Source organism: Oenanthe melanoleuca, chromosome 2 (genome assembly GCF_029582105.1).
Source record: "Oenanthe melanoleuca isolate GR-GAL-2019-014 chromosome 2, OMel1.0, whole genome shotgun sequence".
NCBI classification, from domain to species: Eukaryota; Metazoa; Chordata; class Aves; order Passeriformes; family Muscicapidae; genus Oenanthe; species Oenanthe melanoleuca.
The window spans coordinates 9,439,948-9,462,058 of record NC_079335.1 but is presented as its reverse complement, the minus strand read 5'-3'; the positions used below and the strand labels follow the sequence as shown (position 1 = coordinate 9,462,058).

General features: G+C 38.8%; 1 protein-coding gene across 3 annotated transcripts in view; it reads right to left on the bottom strand.

The window, feature by feature from the left end:
• Window positions 1-22,111, bottom strand: part of ASAP1 (ArfGAP with SH3 domain, ankyrin repeat and PH domain 1) — a 144,163-nt gene that overhangs the window by 3,373 nt on the left and 118,679 nt on the right. For all 3 annotated transcript variants that reach the window (XM_056483782.1, XM_056483783.1, XM_056483784.1), the window contains 5 exons: window positions 12,960-13,121; window positions 10,046-10,112; window positions 7,961-8,019; window positions 5,128-5,630; window positions 1,223-1,345 (listed from right to left, as the gene is read on the bottom strand). In XM_056483782.1, the coding sequence (XP_056339757.1) occupies window positions 1,223-1,345; window positions 5,128-5,630; window positions 7,961-8,019; window positions 10,046-10,112; window positions 12,960-13,121 (914 nt within the window). The remainder of the gene's footprint in view (window positions 1-1,222; window positions 1,346-5,127; window positions 5,631-7,960; window positions 8,020-10,045; window positions 10,113-12,959; window positions 13,122-22,111) is intronic.

Here is a 22,111-nt window from a genome sequence, read left to right as displayed (position 1 = left end):
AATAGCACTGGAGCAGCAGCCCTGACTGACCACATAACCCTCTTCTTGCCCTGCTACAGTGCTGCTCACTACTTTCAGAATAATGGTGTACCTTCCTTCCTCTTCCACAAGCTTACAAAATGGGAAGGGGAAACATACAGGGCTGGCCATTTCCTCTTGGAGAGCCAAAGTTCTGAAGCATATGAGTCAAAAGCCCTTGTTTCCCTTCTCAGAAACACTCAGACTAGTGTGCTTCATGGAACTTGCTGGGCATGTCCCCAAGGGGCTTAAAATGCCACTTCACAAAACAGATCCAGCAGGGAATGCAGCAGTAATCAGGGACTAGGTGATATGGGCAACACAGACACTCTTCCCTGAGCACTGCTCTTTTGATATCAGCTTTTCAGTTCAAAATCATCCACACTTAAATGATGAGTGAGAGGAAAACGTAGCTGGAAACAAAACAGCAAAGGTTGTGCTGCACTTAGATTAGGATATCACAGGCAGCAATGCAACTAGAATTTGTTTTAGTCAAATGAAATCTGTCTTGTTATCCCCAGTAATAATTCTTTGGCAGGGAAACATGATGTAGCAGGGCTGCAGGGACATGAGCTGGATTGTCAAGAAAGGCTGGAGCCTTCATGTAGGGTTGAGAAAAACTTGATGTTAGCACTTGAACAGTATGCAGTCCATAACAGGGGGAGTATAGTATGAAACAGGGATATGTGAGGGAAGAAGGAAAAGAAAATGTTATCTGCCTCTCACTCAAGAAGAAAACCATCAGCTTATAGCATCAATTACAGACTACTCTTTAGATTTCCAGCAATCCTTGTAGGTATAGCTTAACATCTTGGGTGAACTGAAGATAATTACACATCTCATTTTCATGGAGGGTGTGTTTGTTAAATGGAGTAAGAATCACTGCTTCTTCATTAATGAGAGGCTGTATGCACTACAGAGAGTGCATACATGTGCTGTACGAGCCAGCAATAAAGCTAATCCTAGTGGGGCTGGTTCTAACAGACTCTCCCTCATGGATAAAAAAGGTTTTTTCTCTAATAGGAGTTTAAAGGCTGACTGTTAGCTCAGGCAAAAAGAAACCAGACAAAAATCAAAGGAAAAAAACAAAATAAAACACCATTTACAAACAAAAATAAAAATAAACCCTCCACATTTGGAAAAAGAGACTTTCCTATGAAAGTCAAAGAAGTTATGTGAAACTATAAAAGGGAAAGATACATACCCACCACTCTTGGTCCTCTTCACCAGTTACAATAATTACTTCTCCTTCAACAAATGTGAGTTCATCATCATTATCTGCCTGACAGTCATAAATGGTCTTCACTCGCCTAACTTTGTTTTTCCCCTAAAAATAGAATGAAGTTTGAGATGAAGGACATGAGAAACAGAGAAAAAAATATATATTATATTAATTTTGCCTTTTGTTCTGTTTTGTTTTACAAAAAAGTAAAGATGATTACTTTCCCTGCAATTGGGAATATAGAAATCGAAAAACTCTGCTTCAACAAGGAGATTAAAAAAATGAAATAAAATGTTACCTACACAGGTGTAGGGTTTTTCCCTTAAGATTCAGAACTCCCAGCAGAATAAAATGTGTAGTGCTTAACATGTAGCCCTTAAGAGGGCTTAAGTAACCTTTGCTTCCTCTGGTGAAGAAAGTTTAAATAATGTCTTTACATTGTTCTAGTCTGCAAATGTCCTCTTTCTCCTTTAATACATACTCCATCAAAAAACCCACCAGGAACAGAAAATTAAATCCAGTCTCCTCTGAATGTTCCAAGAGAGGTAAGGACTGATGAAAATGCTGCATTGAAATCCCAGTATTCCTTACAGTTTTGGTTTTGGATCTAGTGCAAAAATACAGTATTCTTTGATTTTAGATCTGCTTACAGGACTGGAAATTATTTTTTTAGCGATTTTTCCATCCAAATGTTAGCAATTTCTTACTAAAATTACCTTAATGTCAGATGGCAGTACTATTTTCTGATGACAATTCACACTAGATATTCTCACAGCTCTACCATTCTGAGTCCAAGTATTTTCTAGGTCATACTTTGCTGCATACTGCTAATTCATATGAAAAAAGCCTCAGCCATGGACTCCTCCCCCAAACATATGTTTCTTATGGCAGGGAAGATAAATTATTTCCAAATAGAGTAAGTAAGCAATATTCAGAGCAAAACACTCCTGCTACTTCATATTCCTGCATTTTCATACTCACACCTCTTCAAAACCTACAGTTACTTCTTTTAAAAGAAGTAATCAGATAACAAAAATGCAAAAACCCAAGAAGAGCAGAAGGAGATGAGAAGCAGAAGGGCTATGAAGGGAAAAGTCAGCAGGTTTAGAGGAATTTGAGCCAAAACTAACTTCACAGAGGAAATTTCCTAGGGAGTCTTCTCTTTTCTGTTACCTACCCACTTGAAATTCCTCCATGTTTTGGCAAAAAAAATCCCCTGAAACTCAGCAGCAGAACAGACACACTGAAAAAAGCACTCAACTAAACTCAAGGTACAGAAAAATAACCATTACAGGGGATTTAAGAAGAAAGCAGTTAACACAACATAAAACTAAAAAACCCCATACTCAAGACAAATGAAGTACCTGAGGATCAATGAGATCAAGGGTTTTTTTCTACAGCTAAGTTTTGCTGCAGTGAGAAGTCACTTCAAAGAATGCTTCCTCTTTTCTTGAAAATATATTCATATAATTTAAACAAAAAAAAATTCATCTAGCACTAGGGACTGGAATTCAATAGGAATAGGTGCTTGGGGACAGTCCCAGCATTCAACTTGAGAGAATCTTTACAAACAAGGTGCACTCTCTCCCAATCAATCCTCCAGTGATGAAGGGAAGCAACTACTTCTGCAAGGTAAAAATTGTCTTGTTCAATAAAAAGAATAAAGAATTCTACGTTCCTCTAAAGATAGAAAACTGTATGAAACTCAGCTTGTAAGAGCACATGAAAAATGACGGGAATTACTCTGGTTCAGTCAGATTTTAACATTCGTTTCACAGAGAGCAGCAAAAAGCAGCATTCAAGCTCAAGGTGTATTTAATCATGAGAAGGTATAAAAAGGATGGATATGTAGAGAGCACATATGTTCTAGAACGTATTTTGTTCATATTCCAGAACAGTTTGTGGCATTGGTGTGTAAAGAAATGAAAGCAATTCCAGGAAGCATAATCCTTGACTGAAAAACAAATACCCACCACTGACTGCCTGCACCCAACAAGTGCTTATTAACAAGAGATTTTATGCTTAGAACTGAACAGTAATGAAATGCTGTGATCATTAATAATCCAACCATGCTCTTACTTACATTCAATGGTTTTTTTTTCCTTCAAAAATGCGTATTTTGTCTCCTTTATAGAAACCACCACACATACAAAAGAACAGTCAAGTGTTCAGTGTGATTTCAGGAGCACCCAGTGCAAATTTGGTTTCTCTAAAAATATCCTTTCAAATCCTTATAAATTATCAGCACTGGAATTTTTAAATTATATTTCTGAACAATTAGTTTTCTAAAACTACCGATTAAAAACACTATGCTTCTCTGTTTCATGGCTAAATAGTCAAGCCCAAGAGAGAGATGCCCACAAGTGCTGTGGTTGCTGTTGTGGGTCTCACTGGGATAAAGCAGTTCACCAGCTTTGTGGATGCAAAATGGAAAATGAAAATGGAGGCAAGATCCATTTCAGAGGGACTCTTGCACATTATCACTCGAGTAAAAAAGGCTGCAGTGAACACAAAGAGATACGAGTGTGCATGCAAAGATGTGCAAAAACCTGGTGATATATATATATATATATATACACACACACACATATATACTATGTATATATATACACATATATATACTGGGAAATATAGAATAGCTTGGATCACTGCACAACAGCTGAACTATTTAACTTACTGCACATATGAAAATGGCTCAGTTTAGAGAACAAAGAACTTTTCCTCAGAATCTTTCTGTATATAGTAGGGTGACAGTTTAAAAAAAAGTCAAAAGTAACCAAACTAAACAGGTAATCCATTATTTGCTTTCTTTTCTTCTTTAATAAAGTGACAAGTAGCTGAGAATGACAGGCATGAATCGTCTGCTTATATTTAAAATACATAAGTAAACAAACACTTTTTGATCAGATCCCTGTAATATTTAAATCCCAGAATACTCAGGAAGCCCAAGCAACAACTCTGTTGCTCTCAGTGCAGACAGGAGCTTACAGGCAAGTCCATGCCAGAAGCCAAGCAGAATGATGGCTTCACAGGGCTCTTCCTCAGACCAGCACAAGGCAGAAACTCACCCTCTGCTTTCACTATTTCACTGGAATGAAGCTTATTTCCTTTTTACATAAGTGCTTTGCATAGCCAATCTGACAAACAAAGGCATCTCCCTTTTGATGTATTCTTCATGATGAAAATCTTAAGAGACCTCTGGATTTTCATAGTTATTTCAATCTACATATGCATTAAGAATCCTCTGTTGGAAATTGTACTGGTTAGAAAGATGAACAGCAAGATAGATAAACTGGGGGCTGGAATCAAGTCATAATTCCAGATCTACTACTACACACCATGCAGCAATGTCAATTTTGCCACTTCATCTATATATCTGAACGTACACCTCGACCATTAAGTACACCAACATTAAATACTCACAACAGGGACATTTGCTATTTTGCCACAGTTGACTTGACTTTAAATTTTGCATCTACTGACAAGTGCTAAGATCCCTTCTTAAAGTTTACAAAGTTAAATATATAAATATTCTGGCAATCTAAGGCACACAGACCCACGAGCAAAGGCAACAGAGAAAACCATAAATTCATTCAGAGTTGTGATGGGCATAGATATAGTAAATACATAAATCCCAATAAATCTAAATACACTGTCATGTTCCCAAGATTATTGTTTTATGTTGCAAGTATTTGAGCATGCAGGAGAACTTGAAAACCCCCAACATTTGCTGAAGGTGCTTTGGGGCACAAAAAGAGCCCCTCATTCCCCACCCCAGCCCATAGCTTTATGTTGCCTTGAGTGGATAGCTCAAGGGTGCACAGAAAGTCCTACAATAACTTCAAAGCCTTCCATGGATACTTCCAAGGAGCAGGAGCAATACCTACCATGTTTATTTTCCTGGGAAGTGGCACAGGGGTTTCTGGCAGGGTGTGTGTTATGTCATTAGACTCTTCAGATGCTTGCCTTTGGACGGTGTCTCTGGACTGGACGTTTGGAGAAAGATCTATGGAGTGAGATTTCTGATTTGCCTCTGAGGGCTGAGGCTTTGCTGCTGCTTCTCCACCTTGACTTTTAGCCAACAGCTCTCCTAGCTGAGGTTTTGGAGGAAGGTCCTTCATTTGTGGCTTTGGAGGTAAGTCTCCAAGCTGTGGTTTTGGTGGCAAGTCTCCTAGCTGAGGCTTTGGGGGTAGTTCTCCAGGCTTTGGGGGTAAATCTCCCACTTGAGGTTTCTGAGTTAGTTCCAGAGGCAGAGGCTTTGGGGGCAGGTCTCCAGGCTGTGGTTTCTGTGGTATATCGATGGACAGTGAGGGCTTCTGAAACATTTCCATGTGCTGATGGGGTTTATCTATTGAAAGATGATGACTGGTTTCTATTTTTCTTAGTGCCACTAAAACAAAAAAAGCAGAACAGTGTTTTTCATAATCTTAATATTTTAATGTTGAAGAAGTTAGGCATATATCAAAACTGCAATTGTGTCAATGATCACATGGTCACTGAGCCCCATGACTGCCCAGAAGTCCTCCTAGTCTATAACAAAAGCAGGATAACACAACTTTTCATAACTCTCATTCACTGAGGTCTCATTTAATTGCTCCTCCTGGAGGCCAGCAGTGCTTATTCCAACAGCTATTAGATGTTAATTCATAGATTATTTACTTAAAATGAAATAAAGTGATCACTTTTTGGACCTAAACCAAAACATATGAAATATAATAAAAGACTTTGGAAAACCACCTACAGACCAATTGACATGACTGTAATAAAATTTCTTTATAATGATAATTATTCACATATACAGCTGAATTCCATTCAAAAACCACCTGACTCTCAGGATTAGTACCTGTAAAATCTCTCAGAAGAGAGACAGTGAGCACATATATCTATGCAGTGTACAGAATGTACTGTACTATAGACATTCACACTAAAACTAAGAAAAAATATATATGTATATATTTACAATTTAGTAAAGATGGAAAATTTTAAAATGTGTATTTTGCAGATTTGATGGAAGGAAATTGAAACTAGATTTTCAAATAGTTATTTTTCTCAGTGTCATATATTGATTTTACTGCTAAGCTCCCTAAGAAAACTCAACTGAAATCTACCTCAAAAGCAAAACCATTAGTACACACAAAAAATCCCCAGCCTCCTAAATCAAACAGTCCTAAGGTAAAAACAGATGAAGGGGGACAAGAGAGAAAAAACTTACAACCTGTGATGAAAGCAACACATTTTGACTAGAAGGAACAATTTCCTATTGCATTCAGTACTGCTTTAGTATCATATTCTATCAGCCATAAAAGTGGCCTGAATTTGACTATGAAAGCAACAACACTCCCTTTTGATATCACCCACTTCAGCAACACTTGCATGATATATTTATGGTTAGTTATGAAAACAAACAAACAACCCCCAAAAAACCTCCTAAAAAACAACAAAAAACCCCACCAAATCCCAAACCACCCCCCCCCCCAAAAACAACCCAACAAAACACACCAAACCCATTTGCATAGTTACCATGAAAGGAATTGTAGAATTACTGTCAGATTCTTGTGTAAAAAAGTAAAAAAGTCTGTCTTGATCCCTATATATGGCTGTGTCCTAGGCTTACCTTGCAGCCAATACACACTGATCATCCACATGGGTTTGAGATGTAAAAGATATTAAAAACCCTGACAGCAGCCATTATTAAAGTTCTTTGATTTGGCCCTTCTTAAATTTTCACCTAAATCATTTTAAACCAAGGAAGTGTTGACTTCCTTCACAGTGCCATCCTAGCATATCATTGGTGTCTCTTTCATGATAACATCAGACTAACTGTAATTTAATAAAGTTTAAAATTGACATTTGCTTTTTCTGTTACAAATTATTTGCACTCTCAATTTCAGATATCTGGCTGCAGAACTTTGGGCAAGCATCATTTCCTGATCTTCTGACTCAATTGTGATCTACACTCATACAGATATATTTTTGATGGATTCTGTATTCAGACACAATAGTCTGAAGTAAGTCTACTTTCTACTTTATAGTCAACTGCTGCAACAACTCAAAAAAAAAAAAAAAAAGAAAAAAAACCTGCTGTGTGAGTTTAAAGAGACTAGAAAAGAACATTTCTAAAAGAAAGTTGTTCCCTGGGATGATGGTCCCAAAAAGTTTGACACTGATATATAAATGAACATGTGACAGAACCTGATACTTTCTAAAGTAGTTGCTGTGACCACAGCCCTGATTGCCAGAACATGGCACAGATACAGTTTGCTCCCAGCTATCAAGAAATGGGACTTGGGGATATTATGGAAAAAAAGCCAAAAACAACAAAAAACAATGAGAGTGGTCTAGGGTAGAAACAGAAGCCTAGAGAAGTTATCCATAGATAACTCAAAATGTGACAGGACATGGCCTTGAGCAACCTGCTCTCCTGGCAGAAAGCTGGTCCTGCTCCTGCTCCTGCTCTGGACTGGACCACAAGAACTCCTGAGGTCTCTTCCAGTTTCAATTAGTTAATGATTTATTTTTTCCCCCAGGTATATTTTTTTCAGTTTAATAAAAACCTTCCCCATCTTCCAAAATCCTTCAGTTTTTGTGAAGCTTTCATTGTCTGTGGCATTTTAGAAGTAAAATTTCTGCTGGAAAGATCCATATATTTAAAACAAATATCTACTTTCACTCACATTTAAAAGATGCCATTATGAGAAGAGCCATAATGAGATCTCTTACCTTTCTGAGGTAGTTTGGGAAGAACTCTTGGGCCAAGTGCAGTCTTTGCAGTCCCAGTGCTAAATCAAGAGATGTGAATTATTAGTTCTCACAAGTGTTATAAAATACACTTATTTCTCATTTTTTCCCCTTTACACATCCATAAATAAAAAAAAAAAAATCCCCCAAAAAAATCTACATTTATTTTGCCCCTTTTGTATAATCACTTTGTCTGTGGATAAATCCCAAAACTCCAAGCATTTTTAAGAATTAACTGGTTTGTTTTTTTTTTTTTCAGAGAAAAAGACATGCAAACTCTACACAGCTTCAATGCTATGGGGCAGATATATTCTGTGAACTATGGTACATGCAAAATGTACTTTGAAAATAGGTGAAGCTGAAAGACCAACTATGTGGGCAGATCTTGAACCTTAAGAAAAATTTATTTTAAAAAATAATTATGCTGAAACATGGAAAATAGAATTTGTGCTTTATGTCATTGCAGTTTTCCAGGACTGAGCCTATGCCTTGTATGATGCCTACACATGTATGATATTGTATCGCACACACACACACTCTGCTGCAGGAGGAGACAAGGTCTCTGCTACTCCCAGGAAATACTGATGATTGTGGGAAAGCAACATGCTTTACTCTGCCAACCTGTACTACACATGCTAACTATTCCCATCAAAGTTTTTCCTCTAAAACCACACCTAAGTCACTTTTATAGAAAACGAACCTGGAAGAATAGAAGAAAGCAAACTGATTTAAGGCATAAAACACCTAAGGCATCTAACAATACATTAAAATCAGTACCAGCTCAAAATAATGACTCAAAAGACAAGAAAAAAAGAACAATGAGTGAGAAAGGTGCCAGTGTATGTTCAACAGAGCAGAGACTCTTCTGCATCAACTGATTGATTCTGGTATTGCGTGTCTCTGCAGCCAACGTTTCAACATGAGCATGATGAAACACTTTTAATTTCTAGATATTTTTTAAATAGCAAAAATACATCATGACATGAAACTGAAAGACAAGCCAAGCTCTATATTGATTCAATAAATCATAGAATCATAGAATATCCTGAATTGGAAGGGGCCCACAAAGATCATCAAAGCCCAGCTCCTACCTTGGCCTCACTCTAATGCCATGGAGTACAAGGACCACATTTTCACCCTTGTCTGACAAGAATCTAGGATGGGCCCAGCTCTCTATACTGTGGAACACTACCACTTCTTTTCCTGAATGCCTAGTGCCAGTTGGATGGACTCAGCAAATGTGGGAAGCCAGCTGTGCTACCACCAACAGGTCCCCTGCCTGTCCTGACAAGGCAGATCACAGTCTGGGGGTGCCCAGAAACTCTTCCTACACATCTGCTGTGCCCTGTCTGAGGTTACACATCCATCCCCACACACTGTGGTCATGCAAGGCTGTGTGCCTGAGGCAGGTGCTTACTGGAATTACCATGCTCTGAACCTCAGGACTTTGGAATCACAGCACAGATAGAGGAGTAGCAAACTCTAAGAGACAGCAATGTATGGCTGTCCTTACTGCTCCAGCTATTGAAAAAGACACTTGTAATGGACAGAGCTGATTGACTATGAGCTAAAAGCAGTTTGTGTTACTGCACACTGTGGCAGCACAGAAGCCTGACAGAGTGGGAAACAGCTAAACTGGAAGATTGAGATGAACTCTCTCTCTTACAGAGCCATCCTCGATGCCAGCCTGTACCCAGAGTGACACTGCTGCTGCAGGCAGGACACCTCACACTGAAGCAGACCAAATGAAATGCCAGGAGACATGAAAATATAACTTTTGTCCTGTGGCCTGTGGTGTGAGGCAGCACTCCCCAGCTGGGAGAGCACTTCAGTAGGAGCAGCAGAGATTTGGGTACAAGGCATTCTGTCCATCCCATCAAAGGATGGATTGTGCATGGACAGCGTAGGAGGCTCAGCGGAGCCAAAGTATTTGCATGCTAGTAAGGCATGCAGAAAACTAGTAAGAAACATAACTAGGATTTTATTTCCTATGAAAGGCTTTCCTTTTCTCATTTACAAATTAGTTATATTTATTTAAATCTTTGCCTTCATATATGCACATTTTACCTTGATTGCTGAGACATTCCCTCAAACTTGTTTGCAGCCTTTGTTGAAGGTGGGCCCAAATCATTACCTGAGGTGAAAAAAAGGACAATTAAAAAAAAATAAAATTGTTAGGATAACTGAAATATAATCAGCAGAGGGTACAATTTAAAGCAAAGCATGTATTCCTCTATGCTATGCATCTTCTATACAACATATCTAAAAGATCATTTATAAATTTATTCTTTATTAGTAATTTTGCAGTTGAAAAAGCAGGAGGGACCAAAATAATGCAAGATGACCTTTCATATAACACATTTTAAAACAACTCATTGGTAGCACTCATCTCCTGGCAAGGGAAGATTGAATGACATTGCTGTAGGGCATTTGTTTTGAAATAGTGTTTCAATTTTCTCTGTATAGAAGGAGATACAGCAGGCTAGTATCAGACAAATTTATCACAGATGTTTACGTTTTGCACTGTGAGGCACATCTTTATAAAACCACCATGAATGTGATTTCACTCACAAAACATTAAATTTCTTAGGATTAGGATTTTATCCTATGTAAAGAACAGTCTTTACTGATTGAGTGACTGTATGTTCCCATAATTTGTACTTTAGCCATTGGTAAAGAAAAGATCCTAGGTATCCAGAATTCTGTCAAAAGGCAGCAAAATCCAAACCCAAGTGCTCTGGACTCCTTCAGCAGAAAGCTTCTCCTCATTAAAACCACCATTTTCAAGGTAAAATGACACCGACTCATCTGGTTTAATGCCTTTTCATCCCCTTCTGCCTCTCCTTTTACAGCATGTCTTAATCTCAGAACCAGCTTCAACAACCATTAGTAGATTTTGTCATTGAAATAGATTCAAAGTGACATTTAATGATCCAAGAACACAAAATACTTCTCATTCAAAAGAATGACACATTTTTCTAAATACCATTCTTGGCGCATTGATGTCTAAATGAAACAGCAGAAAAGCTCGTGCTGTGCCTTGCTAAAAATATGTTTGTGTTTAAAAGTGGTGCTAAAAAGGAACTAAGGTAAAAAGCAAACATGTAGATCCTATGGATAAAGGAAGGAAAAATATCACATGGTTGCTATGGAAATGCAAAATAATCTAAATTACATTTTTAGAACATCTTTGAATAGTAACTCAATTTGCTTAGACAGAAGCTGAGGATTGCTCTGCTTGAAACTTCAATTAATGAACAGATTAGAAGACAAATGCTGAAATTCAACATAGCAAGAAATAAAACAACACAGAAGAAAGCTTCTGAAAGGCAAAGCAGTGAAAATCTGACAATATCCTGAAGCAAAAAACACAAAGGCAGATACAAGAAACTCCCTTTTTTATAAACACAAAATTAAAAATCCAAATGGATTTTGAAACAAGCATTTGTACAGATCTCAGCTAAGAAAAATGGGGAGAAGAGGCCCCTCTTCCATCTACTGAAGTTTAGCCTGTCCTGAAAAGCAGTGAAGAGACAGGAAAAGCAATATTCTTCTCTGGCCCTGCTCTGACAAGGTGCTTTACTACTACAGGCTTCTTCTTTTTCAACTGCACACATGCACCTTTCCCATATTTTCTTCTTCCTTTATATGTTGCCTAGTGTGTTTAAGGAAAAGTTGCCACCTGCTTAGCATCTAATCCTATCACACCTTTCATGCTAACAGTGCTATACTATACAGTATTCTAGTATATGGTACTTTAGGTGCTGTTTTGGACTTAAATATTTAGGATTTTTTACATATTTAAAGTCCAAGCTCTTCAAAATGTCTTTACTACCTCTGAATAAGTACAGGGCTGTTAGAGCCCAGAACACAGGAAACATTTTTTTTTTCCATAACCCCAACCTCTGAGAAGTAGAGAACTGAAAAAATTCCATTATTTTTATTCCTTGAGAAAAAGCCTTTGCTTTTCATTGGATTTTATACTTCATATTTTCCTCATAATCTTCATAGATTAAATCACACATGAGTACTCCATGATTTACTACATTTAACTCAAATTGCTGAAAAAAAGGTGCTTTTAGGCTAGCAATTTTTTATTTTAGGCTAGTAATTGTATATTTGTACTAGAATAGGGACATAATTCTCTTAAGATACAAATAGTGTATGGGATACAAGTACTATATGGATGATGCACCTATGTAAGCACTGGATTCCAGTTAAAAAATTTAGATTCAAGGAAATCCTGCCACCAAGACTGAAATCACAGAAAATTACGTGGGCCTGAGATTTACAGCTACCAAGAGAATTTGACTGCATAAAGTAATGTTTATTCAAAAAAGGAAGAATCTGAGTAGTCTGGAAAATAGTTTCCAAAAAGCATCTGTCAGAAAGGCATCCTGGTAAAAAAAAAAAATAAAAAAATTAAAATGCTCTTTGTGTATGTACAGACAACATCACAAAAGGCAAATATTAACACATTACATACATCTTACATATTAAGACAACACATTCCCACCAGCAAGGTGTGAACACTTCACAGGAGAGGCGTGGCCCAGAGCCCAGGGAAAGCTCCCGGGGCAGTGGTGAGACCTGCATGGACACAGTGGGGTCTGGGTGCCCCAAAGGTGCATCCCTGCATAGCAGCAGCAGGAGGGGCAGAGGCACAGGAGAGGAGAGCAGTGGCTGAGGGGCTGGGCTGAGCAGAGCCTGGGCAGCTACAGCAGAGACAGGGAGGCAGTGGAGGAGGTTGGACTGGGCCCCAGGGAAGCAGGGAGGATTTTCAGCTTTCTCAAGTGAGACGTGGCTGCAGCAGCCTGGGAGGCAGAGTGACAGGAGATAGAGCTGCTGATTTATCTGAGCTGACGTTACATCGAGCTGCAATCATTGGAAAGCAAGCACCAGGTAAAAGGAAACCAAAGATCATGTATCAGCCATCATAAAGGTTTTCCCCTGCCCTTTTGTTTTGCATTTCAAAACTCACCCCAAGGAATTGGGCCCTTATTCTGGGGTCCATGAGGTAGTGGGCTTGGTGGGTCAGAGAGGGTTCTTTTGTGTCCTGGGGGTGGGGGAGGTGGTCTCTTCTTGGAAAGAGTGGAGCTGCCACTAGAGGTTTGAGTGCTTAGAGGGAGGGTTGAAGGTGGGCCTGCAAAATAACAAACAACCTTCTTACAAATACATGTGCATAAACGTCAAAGCAGCACTGAGAAATTCACAGTCAGACCCACAGCCAAGTGCAGCAAAAGACTAAAATAAAAAGACAAGCCATGCCAAAACACTGTTTAGATTCAACAACACATCCACCACATTTTTAACCATCTCAGCTGTGGGAATATAAGCAACTTGACAATAGAATGACATGTGTACTTATTTTTAAAAAATATAGGATTAACCATGCCGAGATTTCTAATTTTAGGCATTGTTAAAAAAAAAAAAAAAAAAAAAAAAAAGGCAGCATGAAATATTAAAATTAAGTAATATTTAGCATGTGGGATTAAAATTGATGTTAATTTATACCAGAATGAAAGTACTTTCTATATGCTCTTATTTGTGGGGAGGTTTTTTAGCCCTCCAAACCATCCCATACAAATTCTGTTATGAAACTGGAAGGCAGGAGGAAAGAAATAGAAATATGCCTAGAAATTTTCTTTTCACTTTCAAAATAGGATTTTTAGCTTGAGAAGATTTTCTGTAATTCTTTTTTCTGTAGATCAAATGCATCAAACTATGCAGTCCAAAAGCAATGCAAATTGTTGTACATGGTATGAATAAAATAAACATCAGAGAAGTCCTTTCTGGGACTGAGATTAGATGTTTCATGGTAGCATTGCTTATAAGAGCTTTGCAGTCATCCCTACCCTTAAATACTTTCATTTCTCTCTGATTTAATGCTGGCACAAGTATTACTGAACACAATGCTTGTTTTACACAATATGGGAACAGATACAGCTGGAAAGACAAAATAACTCAGTGGGAAGACAAGAGTTTTTGCTAATCAGCTTCACCATTGACCTTCACAAACGTCTCCAGCAAGAAGCTCAAGGGAGCAGAGCAGGGCACAAGTGGCAGTGAGGGGACACTGCTTGAGTCAGCTGCCACCAGCCCTAAGACATGACCTGTAACACTTCTGCAGTGGGCTGGAACAGCTCCAGGGGGGTGTTTGCTGGGGTGTTTTTTGTTAGTTTGTGGGTTTGTTGGTTTTGTCTTTTTTTACTCTAACCAACTAAAACTTCACTGCAGTAAGTTTTGCAACATCAGACAGCTTTGCAATCAGTCTGGATAAATGCAGAAAATAAAACTTTAAAAGCAAAGTCTATTTATACTTGAAATTTCAACTTTATTATCAGTATATGCTTTAGCACTGTAGAACCAACTTGCCTATTTTTGAAAAGCTACCTTATTTGACCAGCATTTGATATAAAACCCTCATTTAGTTACTTGACATACAACTCACCATGCAGCACACAAAACTAGAGCTGCCTTCTTCAAAAATATTTATGAATATTCTCTATAGGTAGCCTGGAAATGATCAATACCTCACTATCTGCACTCCTTCCAGTATTTTTATATATTCTAGAAATACTGAAATCAGTGAAAAATGGTATTTGTTAAAATTCCTTAGGTGAAACATTTAACACTGACAAACTGACAACTTCAATGATTCAATAAGCATGAGTCTATTTGTCAGATATTTTCAGCAGGTGACCTCCCTCTTTCTTATAAACAGAAAAGAAGAATTTAATAGAACTGCCCCTAATGAGTCAATAATTCAATCTATTCTTTTCCAGATTCAATCCTGGAAGGCCTTCTGCTGTGCAGGAGAATCTCTCAACCACAAGCCCAGCAGAGATTTTGGGCCTGGCATAATTAATTGGTTACTTTTGAAAATCAAATCATATCTTTTGCAATTGTTCCTCTCAATTTAATTCCAAGTTCACAAAACCATTAATTGATAACAAGTCAAATGCCAATGCATTTAATGATTGTTCCCCATTTTGCATCCTCACCCTTTCTCATTTTAATTTCTTCCTCGAGTTTAAGTAAGCAAGATAACCTAAATAGTGCATTGAGATCTTTCTGAGAGCAAAACCAACTTGTCTCATTCTAAATTGTGATTGACAATCCCTTAAACTCCTGCAAGTCACCAATTCTTTCTTTCAGAAATACGAATCAAAAGTTGTTTGAGTCGTGATGTAATGCGAATGTATCCAGGAACGGCGAGGGGGAAGGAGCAGCCAATATCGGCTGCTGACAGCCACGTTACTGGTGAGCCATGTCGCAGCAGGCCGGGCTGCGGGGAAAGCGCTGTCCCATGTCGCAGCAGGCCGGGCTGCGGGGAAAGCGCTGTCCCATGTCGCGACATCGGTCGCGATGCTCGGAGCGGGAGTGCCCCACCGCCCCCTGGCGGCGGCCGCGCGCACCGCACCGCACAGCGCGCCCGCCGGGCACGGACCGCCCAAAAACCGCTCAGGGCGAAAACAAGGGCAGCAAGGGCACTGAAATACATCGTGCGCTTATTGCAGAAGTTCAGCTTCACACACGAACTGGGATTAGTACTTTAATTGCCAATAAGAGGAAGAAATCTTCTCTACAAAAATAAACTGTAATAGAATAAAAAACCTCCTTAAAATTAGGTTATATGAGCATGTTTTAGATTTCACAGTAGTTGTACATATCCAGATATTACTGAGTTGAAAAAAAAATCCCTTCACTGCTTTCAGAAGTTCACATGGCATACAGAAGTGCTGGGGAAAAGGTGTTTAAGGTATTGCAAATCATACTTTCAGACTCATAGCATTTGTTTCTGTATTCAACTCACAGAGGGAATAAATATGAATACAAAAGTCATACACTAATGATTACATAGCTGAAATACAAAATAACTTACGTTCAAATAAAAACAAAATAAAGGAAAGCTTCAAAACATCATTTCAGAAAGACATATAAAATGACATCACACTTTGAATAAAGAAAACATGGGGAAAGTTCTTGAATCAAAATCATTTTATGGAAACAATTGGTGAAATAATACAAGACCTGATGATGTATGAACTGTCTGTACAACTACTATAAAATACACTGTAGATCATAGAATCACTTAGGTTGGGTAAGACCTTTGAGATCATTGTGTCAGACACTGCCAAGTCCTCCCCTAAACCACATCTCTGCTCCTGCACCTTCAGGATTTCCTTCTTGAGGAAGGTCCTGGACTCCTTTCAGACTGTCTCCCAGGGGACTCTTGTCAGCCAGGCTCCTAAACAGGCCAGAGTCTGGAGCCAGGAGGTCCAAGGTGGCAGCTCTGCTGATTCCCCTCCTTACTTGTCCAAGAATTCGTGATCCCTGATGGCCTGCATCACCCTCAAGTCCTTTTTTCTCCACAAACAGCAGGTCCAGCAGGTGCCCTCCCTTGCTGGCTCCCTCACCAGCTGAGTAGCAAAGTTCTCTTCCACTCACTCCAGACACATCCTAGACACCCCTGCCCCATGAGAACAAGGGCCAGCAATTGTGAGTCTTCCCCCAGCTGCTTACAGGGCATCTCATCTGCCTCTCCCTCCTGGGTGGGTGGTCTCTAACAGATTCCCACTGGGATTTCAGCCTGTTGGCCTTTCTCTGATTCCTACCACTGAACATTCCACCCTACTGCCACCATCATCCAGCTCAGCCACTCAGAACAGTCCCTAACAGCCAGGGCTGCCTCTCCCTCCTTGCCTGTCCCTTCTGAAGGTTTACAGCCATCCATGGCAGACTCCAGCTGTGTGACTCATCCCAGCATGATGGCAGCTGCAGTTTTCCTGCTGCACAATGGCTTCCAGCCCCTCCTGTCTGTTGCCCATGCTGCACTTCAATTGGGATATTGATCCTGACACCTTTTTTGGAGGAGAAGCCCTAATTTCTACAAGGCTGTTTGGAGGCATTTCCATGCCTTATGTCTTTGCTGTCACAGGGCTCTCCAGTCACCCACTGCACTGAGACCCCAGCCCAAAGGACCTCATTGGCACACACTGCCCCAAACACAGGTGTGCTGCCCCCAGGGTTACCTCCAGCTAGCCTGGGTTTGTCCCTTTCCCCTTTCAGATCTAGTTTAAAGCTCTTTCAGTGTGTTCTGGTAACTCAGTGGCAGATACCATTGCTCCCTGCTCAGGCTGGCAGAGTCACAGCCCCTTCCTGCATCATTCCATGCAAATTCCCATCCAAACTGCCATGCCCTCCCTCTCACTCGCACTGTTCTTGCTGCTCCCCAAGAGTTTCTTTACACAGCCTGGGCTCAGCCCTGTTGCCCCTGGCCCTGCCCATGTCCCCTCAGCTGTTGTGGCTCCTGAAGCTTTCTCACTGCCCTGAGGTTCCCCTGGCTAAGGAATCCCCCTGTGCCAGGCCCAGGGCTGCTCACCTCAGCAACTGCACGTGTCTGTGTACATACACACATATATACACATAAATGTGTGTAAAACCAACAGCTTAAAACAATTCCTGTGTGATATTCTCAATTATACAAGGCTAGGCTAGAAATCTTTAAGCAAAAATCAGAGTAGTTACCAGATCAAAGGTATTTTGTGATTTTAACCAGGCAGCAATTGAGACAGTAATTTCCTCTCCAAGAGATATCTTAATCATTTCTCACATGGTTGAGAAGATCACATTTCGTAAAGGACATTTTCCTAACACAAGCAAAAAACCAAAAACCAAATAGAAAAACCCAAAAACTTGATTCAAAAGTTTTTCCTTTTGCTTCTGTTGGGCTTTCTTTTCCTCAATTACTGGGAAACAAATGCTTAGTCTAACTCTTGTCTTATTTTATCACTTTTTCATATTACCAAGATCAGCTTTCATGTGCAAATAGATCACAATCTCAAAATTATTGTACTAAGGTAAATAACTGGATAAGGTGTGCAATTAGTAGTGCATTGCCCTTTAGGGTTTGTGCAGTTAGTGTAGTAAAAATTCATTTGTGTACTTGTGAAACCATGCAAAGCTGCTGCCACCCAATCAAGAAATGATGGGTTTAGAGTGTAAAAACTTCACGTGTAATTTTTTTTACCACTTAATGAGACATAGGGGGAAAAACAGAGTTCCAGCTCAGGGTAGAATGGACACTGCAAAGGAAAGTAACTTATATTTAGAATAGTATTTTCATTTACAAGTGTTGCTATCCTTATTTTTAAATTTCACTTTGTCTTACTTCAGATCACATATTTTCAGTACTGAAAATAACATAATTAAGGACAAAATGATCACGATCACTCTGAATAAGAAAGCTAAGAATATACATTGATTCAACATTAGCATTTGAAGTACATTAGATAATTAATGCTTAAAAAGAGGTTCAGTTTTAAAAGGAAAAGATAAAAGTTATACTAAAAATTTTGTGTTTTGGGTTGATTCAGAAATAGAAGAGTCCATGAAGCCAACAGTCATCAGCTAGTCTTCCCTTCCTATTATGGTATTAAAAAATACAAAGTCTTAGTGGGATAAGTAGCATTATTTAATAAAAATGTGCAACACATTTATAAGACTATTAAAAAGAAGGTCTCCAAATATATGCAAGAGAAGTATAGAATCCTGCAAGCATTCAGAAGAAACAGGATGATCTCAAAGGCTGAGGTAATGGAAATGAGAATAAATACATTTGCTATAAATTAAGGACTTCAGTTGCAAACCAGTGGAGAAAGAGACTGTGTAATGCCTGCTAGGCCACAGTATGATACCATCAGGAAAAAAACCAAAACAACCAGGGACCAAAGGATTCTTTGATGTGGCATTTCCAATAGAAACAGCCAATTTTACTGCTGTCCCGACACTTCCAGCCAGTTGTATGTCACAAATCAGAAAGCTGATTTAAGCAGTAAAGGTACAGACAAGAGTTTGTGTGATGAAAGGATAACTTGAACCCTAGGAGAATGAAAATATTCTTCAATCAGATAAGGTAAAATCTGCTTGGTTTGTTTGGTGTAACACCCCAGACATGGAGACCTGTACGATTTCCATCCAGGCAGTGCCTTGACACAGCTACAGAAAAATCATCACAGCCAGGTTGGTACATGCACAAAGTAACTTTGTGAACTTAAGAAGGTTCCTAATCCTGTGTGCAATGCAGTCCAACAACTTCTAGGAGTTACTAGTAAATCCAAATAAACTAATTTGGTTAGAAATTGAGTCTGATGTAGTGAAGAAGCAGATGATGTGGCTGTGTCTGCAAACAAAGTGCCTTTGGGTTTAGGTACCTCATGTTAGAGCTGAGACAAAGTGCAAACTATGCAACCTTGTACAAACTTAACTTCATGATACAGAATTTATCCCTGACCTCCATGTTCATCTGAGATAAACAGGCAGAGCCACTGAAATCAATTAGCTTTCAGCTAAAGTGAAGGAAACCTGGATTAGACTGCCTAACACTCCTCCAAAACAACATTACACTCACATTGGATTTGCAATGAATGTTCTGCAAAATTTTATTTAGCTACTGTGACAAGTCATGCAACTACTTAAAAATTGATTTTTTAAAGTTTTTTTAAAAAAATAGGCTGAAGACCTGCTGGATGTCTGGAGCCATAATGAAGGTATACAACTGAAAAGAGCAATAAAAAAGATGTTTTTGAAGATACTACAGGCTAAAGATTTGACTGAGAACACAAGTAAGTAGAATCTGAATAAGCTTAGATAAACTATTGAAAAAGGCACAGAGTTGTTGGCTCAGGCAGCCATTGCACTCATTCTGTACTTTTCATTCTGTTAGGATTAACTAAATCTACAGCAGAGATAGCAGCAAGTAAGATATATCCACAAATGAGACAGTGTGGAGTGAAATAGATGAAGGTCGCAGCATTTTAGGAATAATTTGAAAAGTTATTAAATGGAAAATCTGGACATGAGTTATAATGACGTATGGAGAAATTTAAAACATCCCCTTATTACCTCCTCCAACTATTGTACCTATAAAATTATTTTTAGCCAGCATGCCCACTGAAAACTATGAGGAAGAGTGAAGTGTCTCATGTAAATTGCTTTAAACTTCCCTCTTCTCCCCTACACAAGTTCAGGGGATGGCTTCCAGATCACTGTGGCCCCTCAGGAACACCACAGAACTTTGCTACCCAGGAACTTCACTGGGCAATGAAACAAAGGGCTACAGAGAGGGGGTTTTCTTAAAAAGAAAACATGTTTTAAAAGGACAGTTTCATCTGCATGTCCCAAAGGATGAAAACCCATGAAACTTAAAAATTGTCTGCCTCCTTCTAAAAGGCAGAACCAGCCATTCTTTGCAGACTCCACATCCTAGCAGAGGCCCATGCTGTCTGCCAGGGACAAATACCAGATTATGTTTTTGGACAGAAGGGAAGCTGAAATTTAAATACAGATTCAGTGCTTTTGCTACTCTTGCTGTTTAGGGAGCTAAGTGAAAAAAGTAACACCATGTTCTCATATAATCTTAAACACAAATATTCAAACGTACTTTTTTAAAAACCACACATCTGACAAGTAAGCTTGTGCAAACTTCAATGTAAGGGATATACTCATCCAAAAGAGGAGAAAATTCTACAGGTTTATGATTTCCTACACAAAAAAAAAAAAAAAAAAAAAAAAAAAAAAGACTGTTTCAAAATTCAGATGTGTTAACACTGTCTTATGGAAGTGGAAAATCTCCTCTTCATCTTCTTTTAAATAATCTGAGAGCTGGAAGAAGAGAGATAACAAGGAGCAGCACAGTTTAAAATGAGCCATAAGTGCATCTGAAATGATGCATCTACAGCAACCTTTTCACACTGATGAATTGTCCTATGCATTTTTCACTTTTTTCCCCCAGCTTTTAAGTTTTGACTTATTCCTGTAACACAGGCATGTAGACAATGACAATTTCTAATTTCACAGTATTGCTGAGTGGATATTAACCAAAACTCCACTCCAGTATGACTCACAGGCTGTAGAATTTCAGCATGTTTGAAGCAGAGAAGCTTAGTGACTTTACTGTAACAGCAGTTCCATTCAACCTCTCTGACTTACCCTGTGAATCTGACATTTTCCACTCTGATGAAGCAGTTAATATAACATTAGAAGGCAATTTTGTGATATTATAATATTATTTCATTGTGATATAAATAAGGATTTCTTAGCATAATCTCTGACATAAAAACACATAAAAGCTCAATGCCTCAATTCTTTCCAAGTAGCTTTAGTGTGTCATTGATTCCTTGGTATAGAAACAAGAAGGAAATTCCAGGAACAACTAAGAAAATGCCTAACATTTCAGAAACCAAAATAGATACTTGGAATTAAATATGAACATAAATATTCCCCTTCCTGAAGGAATAGACAATTTTCTAGCTAAGTCTGTATGAGAGCTCCACTATATAATGACAAAGAAATTAAAATCTATTGAAAGCTGACAACATACTAAGCAGTGCATACAGATACCAGACACAACATCATTAACCTTCTTCAGGAAATGGGATACATGATTAATTTCCAGGTCTTTATGCCAAAAAAGAAGTTATCCTAGGTCATGAAGGAACATCTAAGCCAGAACATTGTGTTTGTAATAACCAATCCATAGCAGACTGTGGGACAGAGCATGTAAAAGGGATGGAAGAGCGGAAGGATAAAGTAGAATCTTGTAATACCAACAAGCAGGTTGGCACAGTAAAGTTACAAGGAATGTAACTGAGTCCCCAGGGAAGCATGGATTACAAAATCTCCTGTGAAAAATGCAAAACCTGGCAAAATTGCTTTGCCTCATAATGGGAAACAAACCTGTTTCAAAGAGAGAGCCAAGGGATCAGTTGGAAAGTTGCAAGTACATGACAAAGACTGATGGAACTGAAGTGCTTAAGCACAGCATCTGAACCATGTAAAAGCAAACACCTGATGCCAACACTGTCCCTTTTACTCTTTCACATATTGGTGAGAGAATCTCTGCATTTTTCCTAAACAAAGTCAATTACCAGGTGTGAAATGAAGTTACAGTACTGCTAACAAAAAGGAGCATCAGCATAACTGCTGAAGTGTTAAACTGAACTGTAACCCTCATCACAACTAAAGACTTCTCTAAGAAATCTACTGTAAAAACACAATTTATCAGTTTATAAATTAACATGTAAAAAGGAATTTCCATTGTAAACAGGTTTCTTTGTCCTCAAAAGTAGA